General features: G+C 30.4%; 2 protein-coding genes, 1 long non-coding RNA gene and 1 pseudogene across 8 annotated transcripts in view; 2 read left to right on the top strand and 2 right to left on the bottom strand.

Annotated features, from left to right (window-relative positions):
* The window catches only part of LOC125843909 (uncharacterized), a 54615-nt gene extending 52218 nt beyond the window's left edge, over positions 1–2397 (top strand). For 5 of the 6 annotated variants that reach the window (XM_049523131.1, XM_049523134.1, XM_049523130.1 and 2 more), the window contains 2 exons: positions 1064–1297; positions 1571–2211. In XM_049523131.1, the coding sequence (XP_049379088.1) occupies positions 1064–1297; positions 1571–1574 (238 nt within the window). In that variant the 3' untranslated portion in view covers positions 1575–2211. Of the gene's footprint in view, positions 1–1063; positions 1298–1570; positions 2212–2382 lie in introns of those variants that run through there. The other variant, XR_007444069.1, reaches the window with a different exon arrangement.
* Positions 1–13323, top strand: part of LOC125843862 (uncharacterized) — a 573332-nt gene that overhangs the window by 519200 nt on the left and 40809 nt on the right. The window lies entirely within an intron of this gene.
* Positions 1–13323, bottom strand: part of LOC125843921 (uncharacterized) — a 105150-nt gene that overhangs the window by 53276 nt on the left and 38551 nt on the right. The gene's annotated exons all lie outside the window — the stretch shown is intronic.
* Positions 1–13323, bottom strand: part of LOC125843877 (glucan endo-1,3-beta-glucosidase 2-like) — a 54931-nt pseudogene that overhangs the window by 36583 nt on the left and 5025 nt on the right.

Below are 13323 nucleotides of genomic sequence, written 5' to 3'. Positions count from 1 at the left end.
CCATTAAGTTAATGTAACTAATCGATCATGAACTATATGTTGAATACAACAATATATGAATACAAAAATGAGATGAAAATACAAAGTGAGATTGAATATAAAGTTGTGAATACAAAAGAAATTAAATACTCTATTTATTTGAAATACAAAGTGACTTTGAAAGGTAAAGTAGGCACATAAAATACAAAACTTGTTGGTATACAATTAGGTTGAATACAAAACAAAAGAGAAATACAAACTTGTTCACATATAAATTGAGATTGAAATACAGAATGAATATCCAATAAAATACAAAATTGTTAGCATACAGTTAAGATGAATACAAATTAAGAAGGAAATACAAACATGTTGTATACTAATTGAGATTGAAATACAATGCAACCCTTGGGTAATACACAAATCAAATGAGGGAAATTCCCCAAAAAATTGAATATTATTTGGTATACCTCTAGTAATTCTGATTGAATCAGTCATTGTAGACAATCAGATGCTTTCCCCGTAATCTAAAACCCTAAAAGCAATTTTTGATATTATCAAATTTTAAAATGTATTAAATATCAAACAAAACAAACATATATATGAATTTCTGGAATCTACAAAATCTGAAAAATTAAAAGAAAATCACAAAAAAAATTGAAATTAATAAATATATGATGAATATTTAAACAAAATCACATAAAAATTGGAAAAATTGACTGAAAATCCGTAATGTATTAGAATCAGTGATTTAAACATCAGATAAAAAAAAATCAAAATTAATAATGGAAATTACCTTGCCAACCGAGAAATCTGCTTGAATTAATAAAGAGAATTAACAACAATTTAGCACTTTGAAGAAAGATAAACTTGAAACGTGAAAGGTGGGGAAGAAATGTGAAAGTTGGGGAAGAAACGTGAATGGTGATGAAAAAAGGTTAATGGTATTGGTTTAATTTATTTTTTTCACTTTAAATGGTTATTGATATATAATTTGGTATAATATATGACTCTTTCCATAAATAAAATTAATTTAAAATACTAAAATCTGAATACNCACTCTTTTGGTTTTGGTTCACGTTTGCAGTGCAAAGTGGGACCATGATTGCTTTGAGAACAACACCGGTAACACTGTCTATGAAGGGGCACATATTTCCTCTGTTTGTTACAGAACAACTAGTGTCTTGGATTACTTAGAGAACAACACCGGTGACACGGCCTATGAAGAGCACATGCTTCCTCTGTTTGTAACAGAACAACTAGTGTCTGGGTCTGAGAAAGAGATTCACGAAATCTTTATATCTTGGTATTATTATGAAAGGTCATGCCTTCTTCTTTTACTTGGATTTATTGCACTTGAGCCGAGGGTCTTTTGGAAACAGCCTCTCTATCCTCACGGGGTTGTGAACTTGTGGTAAGGTCTGCGTACACACTACCCTCCTAGACCCCACTTGTGGGATTCACTGGGTATGTTGTTGTTGATTATCAAAGGTCACACTACACCTCTCTTAGACCAGAATGCTGCATTTCATTATGAACTAAAATCACACCTTCACATTTACTGATAAGTAGCCTGTCCAAAATCCTACTGCAGGTGAATGAGTGAGAAGCAAGAAAACTTCACCAAAACGGGTGGGTGAAAGAAGCCATGAAACTATCAGTAAGTCGCCTCACATCACAAATCTAACGGAGCAAAGGGAAACTATTTCCAGGAATAGAATGTAGCTTGGTGGTTGAGCAACTATTCTTCCTTTGGATGTAGAGCTCAAATACTCTCCGACACCATCAAGCAAGTGTAGAGTTTATTGACATCGATCCACTATCAAATCTACATGTGGTAGAAATAGTTGATGGATAGGAACTAAACAATGAAACTGGTCAATCCAATCCAGTGTCAAGGGAACAACCAAAAAATAAAATAAAAGTACTGGAGGTATATTTTTTGCAATCCCCACAATCATCAGGGTTTTCAATGCAAGTTATTTTTACCAAACTCCAGATTGCATTACCAATGCATTGGGCTGACAAAGAAGTCACTGTTTACCGCGTTAAAAGCACCCTTGTAATAGTCAGCGTAGTTTTTCCACCCTTCTGGTGCTGTAAATAATCCTCCTAGTGCTCATGCTACTTATTTTACTCCCACTGCTTTATCTAATGCTACTATGCAATAAAAAAAATGTTTTAACCCTGCTATGTAACCACTCTGTGTAATAGCTAGTGTGTCTAATATATCATCTTATCTACCAAAACAAAAAAAAAACAGTTGTCAAACAAGAAGAACATGAGTCAAGTCTAGCTGAGTTGTCGGTGACAAAGAAATTACCCTGCTGCTTCATCAGCTTGTACTTTTAGTTGTACATTGTGTACAATTTTCTGTAGAGTATGGAGCCACTTTAGGGTAGGTAGGTCTAATTCTATCACAGAAATTTCCTACTACTTACCTCTTTATCGCATTTATACAAGTTGACTAATTTAATTGGAGTAGACCTAATTAAATTTGAATTGCGCAACGCAGGGCCTATTAGGGATCATACTCCCAACATGATTTTTTTTCCATGCCCAGAGCTTTAATCCAAGATTTTTGATTAAGGATGAAGCAGTGTCACCACTGCAACTACAACCCATGTTGGCTAAGGGGTCCCAGATACACTTGCATTCACACTGAAACATTCAGATCTATACTCCTGCGTTTTATTTATCTTATTCACTTCGTTTTAACCCTAAATCAATATTCAAACCGCTAGTAAATGAATCTAAATATAGTTGAATTAAGTGGGTGTTTGGATTGATTGGGAAGCTTCACAGAAAGTTCATTCTGTATTTACCGCTAGTAAGTGGGAATACTTACCAGTTGACTGGTCCAAAAGCAATAATTTAATTCCATTCAATGTTTTTTGGCTCCGCTCCACTCCTGTATGTCATCTCTCCTGTATATAATGAATTGTTCATATTTACTCTCTAAATACCCAATCATTGCCAGACAAGAATTCCTCCCCATTACCTTTCAAATCTGCCAAGAATCATGACTTCATTCTCTTCTTCTTCTGAGAGTAATTCACAGTTTTCATGTCCTCAACGGAAGTACAAGTATGCTGTCTTTCTAAGTTTTAGAGGTGAAGATACTCGCAAAAATTTTACTAGTCACTTGTATCAACGTTTGAACGACAGGGGAATATTCACCTTTCTAGATGATAAAAGGCTAGAGAATGGTGATTCCCTCTCGAAAGAACTAGTGAAAGCTATAGAAGAGTCTCAAGTTGCTGTTATCATTTTCTCAACAAATTATGCTACGTCGAGTTGGTGCTTGAATGAATTAGTGAAGATTATGGAATGCAAGGAAGAAAAAAAACAATTAGTCATACCAGTCTTCTATGATGTGGATCCATCACATGTTCGATACCAAAAGAAGAGGTTTGCAGATGCCTTTGCCAATCACGAATCGAGGTATAAGGATGATGTTGAAGGAATGGAGAAGGTGCAAGGATGGAGGACTGCTCTAAGTGGTGTCACAGATCTAAAAGGATATGATATCCGTGATAAGTAAGTTTGGATGTGAAATTCTACTTATTCTTGTCTCTCTTATTTGTATATATCAATAATGTTGTTATTTTTTGTAGGAATGAAGCAGACTGTATTGGGGATCTTGTTAATGAAATTTCGCTCAAATTATGCACGACTTCTTTATCTTCTTGGAAAGATATTGTGGGAATAGATGCTCATTTAAAGGAAGTCAACTCCCTTCTAGAGATGACAATCGATGATGTCCGGAGGGTGTGGATCTGGGGAATTGGGGGAGTTGGTAAAACGATAATAGCAAAAGCTATTTTTGATATACACTCATCTAAATTTGAAGGTGCTTGTTTCCTTGAGGTCAGTAAAGAAAACAAGCATGAAATACCTTCTCTGCAAAGTATTCTTCTCTCTAAACTGGTAGGGGAAAAAGAAAGTGTGCATGATAAGGGGACGGGGAGGGACCTGATTTCTCAGAGACTTCGTTCGAAGAAGGTTCTAGTTGTGCTTGATAACATAGATCATGTAGACCAACTGAAATACCTTGCAGGGGATCTTGGTTGGTTTGGCAATGGCAGTAGAATTATTGCAACAACGAGAGACAAGCGTTTCGCAAGGAAAAATGATGCCGTATATCCTGTGACTACACTACTTGAACATGATGCTATTAAGTTGTTCAACCAATATGCCTTCATAGATGAAGTTCCAGATAAGTGTTTCGAGGAGATGACATTGGAGGTAGTACGTCATGCTCAAGGCCTTCCTTTAGCCCTGGAAATGTGGGGTATTTCCTTACATAAGGAGGATATACATGTGTGGAGAAGTGCTATTGATCGAATAAAGAGGAACTCTAGTTCAGAAGTTGTTGATTACCTCAAAGTAAGTTATGATGGGTTGGTGAGTGAAGATCAAAAGATATTTCTAGATATTGCATGCTTCTTAAGAGGGAAAAAACAAACCGAAATCAAGGAAATTCTTGAGAGCTGTGGTTTTGGAGCTGAGGCCGGATTGAGGGTGCTAATTGACAAGTCTCTTATGTTCATCTCTGAAGATGTGATTCAAATGCATAACTTAATACAAGAGATGGGAAAATACATAGTGACAAAGCAAAAGGAAAGGGGACAACTCAGCAGACTATGGCTCACTGAAGATTTCGAAGAATTCTCAAAAGCAAGAATACAAGTAAGTGATGCCAAAACTGACATTGCCGATCCTCTATCTGTTAGGCACTTGATCATCGATTACTTTTTATTTAAAAGATGACAGTTATTGGTGTTGTTTAAATTACAGTTTCCTTCTATCACAACATGAAAAACTTTTCAACTCAACTCTAAAGAACTTCTCAAGAAAATGTACTACTACAAAATAGATTTACAAAATTAATTGCTCAAAGTATTTCTCAAGCGACATATTTCTTGAGAAAGACCTAACTAATATTGTACCTTGATTTTTCTAGTGGCACTAGTTATTCAAGAACTTCAAGTGCAATAGTAAATAAACGGAACATGAGAAATTTGGCATTGCGAGAAAGTAGTCATACTGAGTGCGGATTTTATTTATGCAGATATTTGAAGTTATACTTTGTAGACTAATGATTCTTTTGTCAGGGGACCGGGGCAATCGAAGCAATCTGGGTACAAGAAATTCAATACCTAAGCTTTAGCGAAAACTCCATGAATGAAGTGCAAAACCTTAGGATATTATACATCAATGGTTTTGATACACATGATGGCTCCAATGATCAGTACCTTCCCAGCAACTTGCGTTGGTTTGACTGTTGTAAATATCCATGGAAATCATTGCCAGAAAATTTTGATCCTAGAAAGCTTGTTTATCTTGATCTCCAGCAGAGTTCGCTGCAGAGTTCACTGCTTTATTCATGGGCTAAAACAAAGGTACAATAACTGAATTCAATTTTTTTTTCTTTTGATCAAATCATCATCATATCATTCTCCTAACATCAAAGAAAAAAAAAAAATAATAAAAAAAAAAAAATAAAAAAAAATAAAAATAAATAAAATAAAAAAATAACCTCAAAGATGAATTACCATTTTGCCCTTATCTTATCCCTAAAATAAATTAAATATTAATATCTATTTAATTAATTAAATATTGAATAATGAGTAATAGTTATATTTAAATTCATGCATCAAAAGATTTTAATGCAATCATATATTCATGTACTAATTAAATCTGGGTAATGAAGAGTCTAATAACCTTCAATCTTAATTTGTAAGATAAGTGGGGTAACTATTAATTTATTTTCTTCAAATTATTTAAAATATTTTTTTTTCATTTAATATTTATTTTGGAGTTCAATGAATTTTGACTGTTCATATTGTGGTAATTAACACTCTTATTTCCAGCTAGACTTACAATTCAATACTTATTATTAAATTGTAAGTTATTATTAGCAAGAAAAAACAAACAATCTTTACATCTTCCACGTAGTAATAGTGATGATTTTTCATAATCACAGTTACTAAGAATTTTGTAATAATTAGTCAAAATAATTTTCCATTAAACATTTAATGTATTTGAATTCTTTTACATATTTTATCCTTAGATTATAGTTTTATTTCTACATTACATTTAAATGCTATAAATTATTTGATAAATTAAATATTAAATAGTAAATAGTAAATCACTACATTAGTATACACAAATTACCACTAACTCTTCATTATGTAAATGTATTTAATTCTCACTATTCATTATATTTTTAACTCTCATCTCTCATCGATAATCTTAAGTGGATTAATATCATATTTATAACAACTCTTTGTGTTCCTCAATGCTATCCTATAAATAGTGATATTTGACACAATAACATATACACTTAAACCAATTGGAATAAAAATTAGAAAATCTCTATGCTTTCTTTTCTTGTCTTTTTTTATTTGTTTAGTTTAATATTTATGTTTTTTGTTTGTTGCTATTGTACAACTTTCTATTGTTGTGTTGTTATTATTATTGAGAATTTACCATGGTTTGTTGCTTTTGTATACATTAGCCTAGCATGTGGTATTTTAGTATCCTCATTTGAATATTGAATTTGTGCAATAGTTAGTTATTTTTACTTTATGCACTTTTAGTCATTTTTATAATTAAAAGGGGTATTCTTTTGATTGTTCGTATTGTTCTAATTAACACTCCTAATACCCTTTAACTATTAATTTATTTTCTTGAAATTATTTAGAATATTATTTTTTCATTTAATATTTATTTTGGGATTCAATGAATTTTGACTGTTACCCTTTAACTATTAATTTATTTTCTTGAAATTATTTAAAATATTATTTTTTTCATTTAATATTTATTTTGAGATTTAATGAATTTTGATTGTTCATATTATGGTAATTAACACTCCTATACCCTTTAACTATTAATTTATTTTCTTGAAATTATTTAAAATATTATTTTTTTCATTTAATATTTATTTTTGGATTCAATGAATTTTGACTATTGTAATTAACACTCCTATTTTCAGCTAGACTTACAATTCAATACTCATTATTATTAGAAAGAAAAAACCATCAATCTTTACATCTTCCACCTAGTATTAGTGGTGATTTTTCATAATCATAGTTAGTGTGAATTTTTTAATAATTAGTCATAATGATTTTCCATTACACATTTAATATATTGAATTCTTTTACATATTTTTTATCCTTAAATTACAGTTTTTTTTCTATATTACATTTAAATGTTATAAATTGTTTAATAAATTAAATATTAAATATTAAATAGTAAATCATGATATTAGTATACATAAATTATCACTAACTCTTCATTATGTAAATGTATTTAACTCCCACTAATTATATTCATATGTTTTTTACTCTCATCTCTCATCGATAATCTCAAATGGATTAATATCATATTTATGACAACTCTTTGTGTTCCTCAATGTTATCCTATAAATAGTGACATTTGACACAATAATGTACACGTTTAAACGAATTGGAAAAAAAAAGAAACAAGAGAAAATCTCTATGCTCTCTTTTCTCTCGTCTCTTTTTATTTTGTCAGTTTAACATTTATATTTCTTGTTTGTTGTTAATGTACAACTTTCTATTGTAGTGTTGTTAGTATTATTGAGAATTTACCATGGTTTGTCGTTTTGTATATATTAGCCTAGATGTGCAATAGTTAGTTATTTCTACTTTATGCACTTTTGGTCAATTTAATAGTTAAAGGTATATTCTTTTTATTAGGAAGATATATGTAGTTCCTTCCGAATGTGTTGTTTCATTTTCATTTGAATAAATGGGCTTGACCCACTTTTTGATTTAAAAAAAATGTAGTTCCTATCGAAATAATGATGGATTTTTTTTCCATAAATACAAAAAAATTGAAGGAGATAAAATATGTCATCTGCAATACAAAATTTATATGAAGTATTTTGGGATAAACGTGCAACACACGTTCCCAGATCTAGTATATTATTATAAGTGGGAAGCTCCTAACCTTAAAGTTGGATTATCATTTTACCCTCCTAACCTTAAAGTTGGATTACCATTTTGCCCTTATCTTATCCCTAAAATACATTAAATAGTAATATCTATTTAATTAATTAAATATTAAGTAATAGTTATATTTAAATTCATGCATCAAACAAGATCTTAATGCAATCATATATTCACGTGCTGATTAAATGTGGGTAATGAAGAGTCTAATAACCTTCAATCTTAATCTGTAAGATAAGTGGGGGTAACTATTAATTTATTTTCTTTAAATTATTTAAAATATTATTTTTTTCATTTAATATTTATTTTGAGATTTAATGAATTTTGACTGTTTGTATTATGGTAATTAACACTCCTATTTCTAGCTAGACTTACAATTTAATACTTATTATTAAATTGTAAGTTATTATTAGCAAGAAAAAACCAACAATCTTTACATTTTCCACGTAGTAATAATGATGATTTTTCATAATCATAGTTACTATAAATTCTTTAATAATTAGTCAAAATGATTTTCCATTAAATATTTAATATATTTGAATTCTTTTACATATTTTATCCTTAGATTATAGTTTTATTTCTACATTACAATTAAATGTTATAAATTATTTAATAAATTAAATATTAAATAGTAAATAGTAAATCATCACATTAGTATTTATAAATTGCCACTAACTCTTCATTATGTAAATGTATTTAATTCTCACTATTCATTATATTTTTAACTCTCATCTCTCATCGATAATCTTAAGTGGATTAATATCATATTTATAACAACTCTTTGTGTTCCACAATGCTATCCTATAAATAGTGATATTTGACACAATAACATATACACTTAAACCAATTGGAATAAAAATTAGAAAATCTCTATGCTCTCTTCTCTTGTCTCTTTTTATCTGTTTAGTTTAATATTTATGTTTTTTGTTTGTTGTTATTGTACAACTTTCTGTTGTTGTGCTGTTATTATTATTGAGAATTTACCATGGTTTGTTGTTTTGTATACATTAATCTAGCATGTGGTATTTTAGTATCCTCATTTGAATATTGAATTTGTGCAATAGTTAGTTATTTTTACTTTAATGCACTTTAGTCAATTTTTTAGTTAAAGGTATATTCTTTTTATTAGGAAGATATATGTAGCTCCTATCGAAACAATGATGAATTTTTTTCCCGTAAATATCAAAGACTTGAAGGGGATAAAATGTCATTTGCAATACAAATTTTGGGATAAACGTGCAATGCACTTACCCAGATCTAGTAAATCAAAGTTGACGATAACTTTCGGATAGACATCTTAACTAGACCATTCATACACCTTTTATTGATGAGTTAATGGTAAAAGCACGCCTAAAGTATCTCAATTTTTCGAGTTTCATTCTTGAACTAGCCAAATCAAAATCTACCTTAATTTTATGATGATTCTTTCACCTGACATTTCTTGTTTTCCTATCTCATTCCTTTTCTGTTCTGAATGGCAGAGATTTCCTTTTCTACGGAGGCTAGAACTCAGCGGCTGTGAAAACCTCACGCGGACACCAGATTTCAAGGATATGGAAAATTTAGAGTATTTGGGTCTGGAAGAGTGTAGTAATCTTAAAGAGGTTCACAGTTCCCTGGGATGTTCCGAAAAACTCATTGAGTTAAATTTGAGAGATTGTAAAAGCCTTGAGAGGTTTGAATGTGTCAGCGGGGTATCTCTTGAATGTCTACATCTACAAGGTTGCTCTAATTTAGAGAAATTTCCGAGGATCCAGGGAAAATTGAAGCCGGAGATAAAGATTCAAGTGCAACGCTCTGGGATAAGGAAACTACCATCAGTTATTATTAAGCACCTATCTAGTCTTACAGAGCTAGATTTGAGTGGCATGAAAAACCTTGCAGAACTTAAAAGCAGCATTGGCAAGTTGAAACATTTGGTGATGCTAAAAGTGTCCTACTGCTCAAAACTCAGTAGCTTGCCAGAAAAGATAGGTGATTTAGAAAACTTGGAGATACTTGATGCCAGATATACTCTAATCTCACAACCTCCGTCTTCCATCGTCCGCTTGAACAGGCTTAAATTATTGACTTTTGCAAAACAAAAATCAGAAGTAGGCCTTGAAGATGGAGTGCACTTTGTCTTCCCTCCGGTGGATAGAGGGCTACACTCATTGAAATATCTGGATCTCAGTTACTGCAATTTAATAGGACTTCCGGAAGACATTGGCTCCTTATCCTCTTTGAAAAAGTTGAATCTCAGGGGAAATAATTTTGAGCATTTGCCTCAAAGCATGACCCAACTTAGTTCTCTTCAGTTCTTGAACTTATTAGATTGCAACAGGCTTACACAACTGCCAGAATTTCAATGGCAATTAGACACAATGTACACCGATGGGAGCAATGATTCGATCGATAATTCGTCGTTTCATCATATTTCATGATCAGTGGCGGACCCAAGATTTTTGCTCAAGAGGTTCGAAGTATAAATAAGAAGTTAAGGTGGTAATGTAAGTGTGCGGTGAACGTAGTAGCCCCTCGGCATTCTCTTTGTTCAAGAACCATATATATATATATATATATTAAAAGTGGAAAAATCCCAAGTTTAAAGTTGGATTACGAAAATGCCATTCAAGTTTCTTAATTAAATAAAAAAATGACAGCTAAGTTGACCAAATACATTTTTAAAGGCTAGAGTTTATCATCTTCCACTACTTAATGAGGTTTACTCGTGGGTCCTTTTAGCTTCTGTTGTTACATTCTTTTATTGGCATTCCTTTCATTTTTGGTTTATCCTTTTATAAATTGAACAAGAAAATGTTAGTCCTCTTATTTTTTGTGTTTCATCCTCTTGTTTTACTCACTTAAAACAGGTATATCTTACCGCTTTCTATGTGGATTCACTAGATGTTACAAAGGTATTTTCTTTAATTGTCATTCTTTATTTCAATTTTTTAAAAATTTTCTTACCATAATCTCTTTTAAGTTAGAGTTTTTGATAAATCAATAAAATATATATTGTTGGATGGAAATTCTTTTTTACATGCTCAAATATTGATTCATTCATGTATATATAAATGATTATTGTTTTGACGTTCATCCATTACTAGCTAGCAATCTTAAATTTACTAATTGGATAGGAATGAAGAACATGCCAATTTTATTCCAAAACTCTACAACGTTAACAGCAAAGCGGTATCAAATTTTTTGAATATATTTCAGTTGTATTGAATAGTTACATCAGGTCGATCATAGAGGCGTCACACAAAAATGATTGTATTTGTGTCCATAGTGAAGCGGATAATCTGGAAATCCATAGAGTGGATTGGGTACATATCTTTACTTCTTTAGGAGTTCATTCTAACATTTTCTCTTACAATGAGAGTTTTCTGATTTATCTCTAAAATCTTGTATAAAATGGTATGATAGACAAGAAGGTCCTAAAACATTTATAAGTGTTACTATACATTGAGATGGGTCCATACTAATAAACCTGAAGACGAGTGAGTAATAATTTTCCTATCAAAACAGATAAAAAAAATAATTTCCTATTACTTTTCGTTTGAGTTTTGTTATTTTTATAGTTGTTTCTTTTATTTTTAATGAATTGATTGTTAAAGCTAGATAATATCTTGGCATATTAAGAGTCTAAGCAATTTTGGGATAGGTTATTCATATTTTTCTTATTTCTTGATTTGTTATGGTATAAAATGATTTTCTTTTTGTATTTTTTACGCTATGCTACAATTCTTTATTTAATCATAAAAGTCATAGGAAGTTTATTTATTAGTAAGAACCCTTATTAATGAAGTTTGTCCTTTTATAATATGTGCAGACCGAGATTCATATGTATTTTCATCAAATCTATTGATTGATCGATAAATATTCATTCATTCTTAATTCAATGTTTTGAATTCAATTCTTGATAATGGAAAGACCTTATAGGAAGTACCCTCAAGTGGAATGTCATACATGAATTCAAATTAGCGGAACACCAAATGGAAAACAAAAAAAAAGTCTCATACATATTTAGTCAAGTTGCTCTCATACATTACTAATCATCACAACCATATTTTAATATTGTCTTACAATTTCAAAAATATCTATTTCATGTAATTGGGATACACGTGTCCAGAAATTAGTTGATTCATAAAAGTAAAGACTAAACTAATAAAAGATATGGAGAACAAAGATGCGTTGATAAGAATTTTAGTGGATCGACTGTATTACATAAGTTAATTTCTAAAACATGTGAAAATTAAATGATGAAAAAGGGAGCGAGACGGGGAAGAAAAATATTTATCTTATCATGCTAAATTTAACTCACTTTATTATAGCGTATTAAACATTTCTTTTTACTTTTATCATGCTCCATCGAGCATTCTTAAAATTTCTTGTGCTTTTTATACTTTTATTTTGTAATGTTTTACTTTATATTTCACTTTTTAAAAATTTTAAATTTAGTATCTATTCAATCAAATATTACTATGAAAATCATCGAGATTCTCTAAAAGTGTATAAGAATAGAGTTAATAATATTATAATGCATATTTAGAAGATAAATAAATATCATCGTCAATTTGTTTAGTTCATATAGTTCAATTTACTAGGTTAGTCAAAATTTGTAAAAAAAAACAAATAACGAATAAATCAAATAAGTTTAGTTTCCATCTCTCTAAAGTAGAATTAAAAATATAAAAGAAATTTCATAAATTCTATTAAATTAATATTTTTAAAAACATGTTGACGATATTTAAGTTTCTTCATTCAATTACATCTAATTTACATTTTTTTTAAAATAAATTATATTTCTATCTCAATTTCAAGTTAAATATAATTCATCATTTTTAAAAAAAGTTATTCAAACGTATATGAACGTTGAAACAAAATGAATAATAGATATAAAAAGAATAAAATATAAAAATAAAAAAGAATGTGTCTAATAAATTTAAACAAAAACAAATTAAAAAGAAGAAATGGAATGTAAGGTAAAAAAAATGAAAAAGAAGAAGGTCTAAGCCCAAAAGTTCCATTTTCCAGGGGCATTCCATGAACCACTCATCCACTGAGCCAAGTCAGTCCTTTGTTTTCACGGGTTCATTTTAATATATACATACATAAAATTAGAATTTGACGTTATATATATAGTGTAACTTTTTGACGAGGGGGTTCGGGTGAAACCCCAGGCTCCACCTAGGTCCGTCCCTGCTCATCATTCCAGCATGATATCTGTACTTCAGATTCCTTGTCACTAAGGGGTCGTTTGGTACAAATATTGATAACGCAGGGATTAGTAATGCAGGGATTAGTAGTGCAGGGATTATTTTTTGTCAAGCGTTTGGTTCATTTATTCTCACTTAATCTTGTGTTTGATTTAAAACTCTACAAA

The sequence above is a fragment of the Solanum stenotomum genome, chromosome 11 (assembly GCF_019186545.1).
Source record: "Solanum stenotomum isolate F172 chromosome 11, ASM1918654v1, whole genome shotgun sequence".
Lineage (NCBI taxonomy): Eukaryota > Viridiplantae > Streptophyta > Magnoliopsida > Solanales > Solanaceae > Solanum > Solanum stenotomum.
Note: the sequence above shows the minus strand (reverse complement) of the source record. Positions and strands in the feature narration are given on the sequence as shown.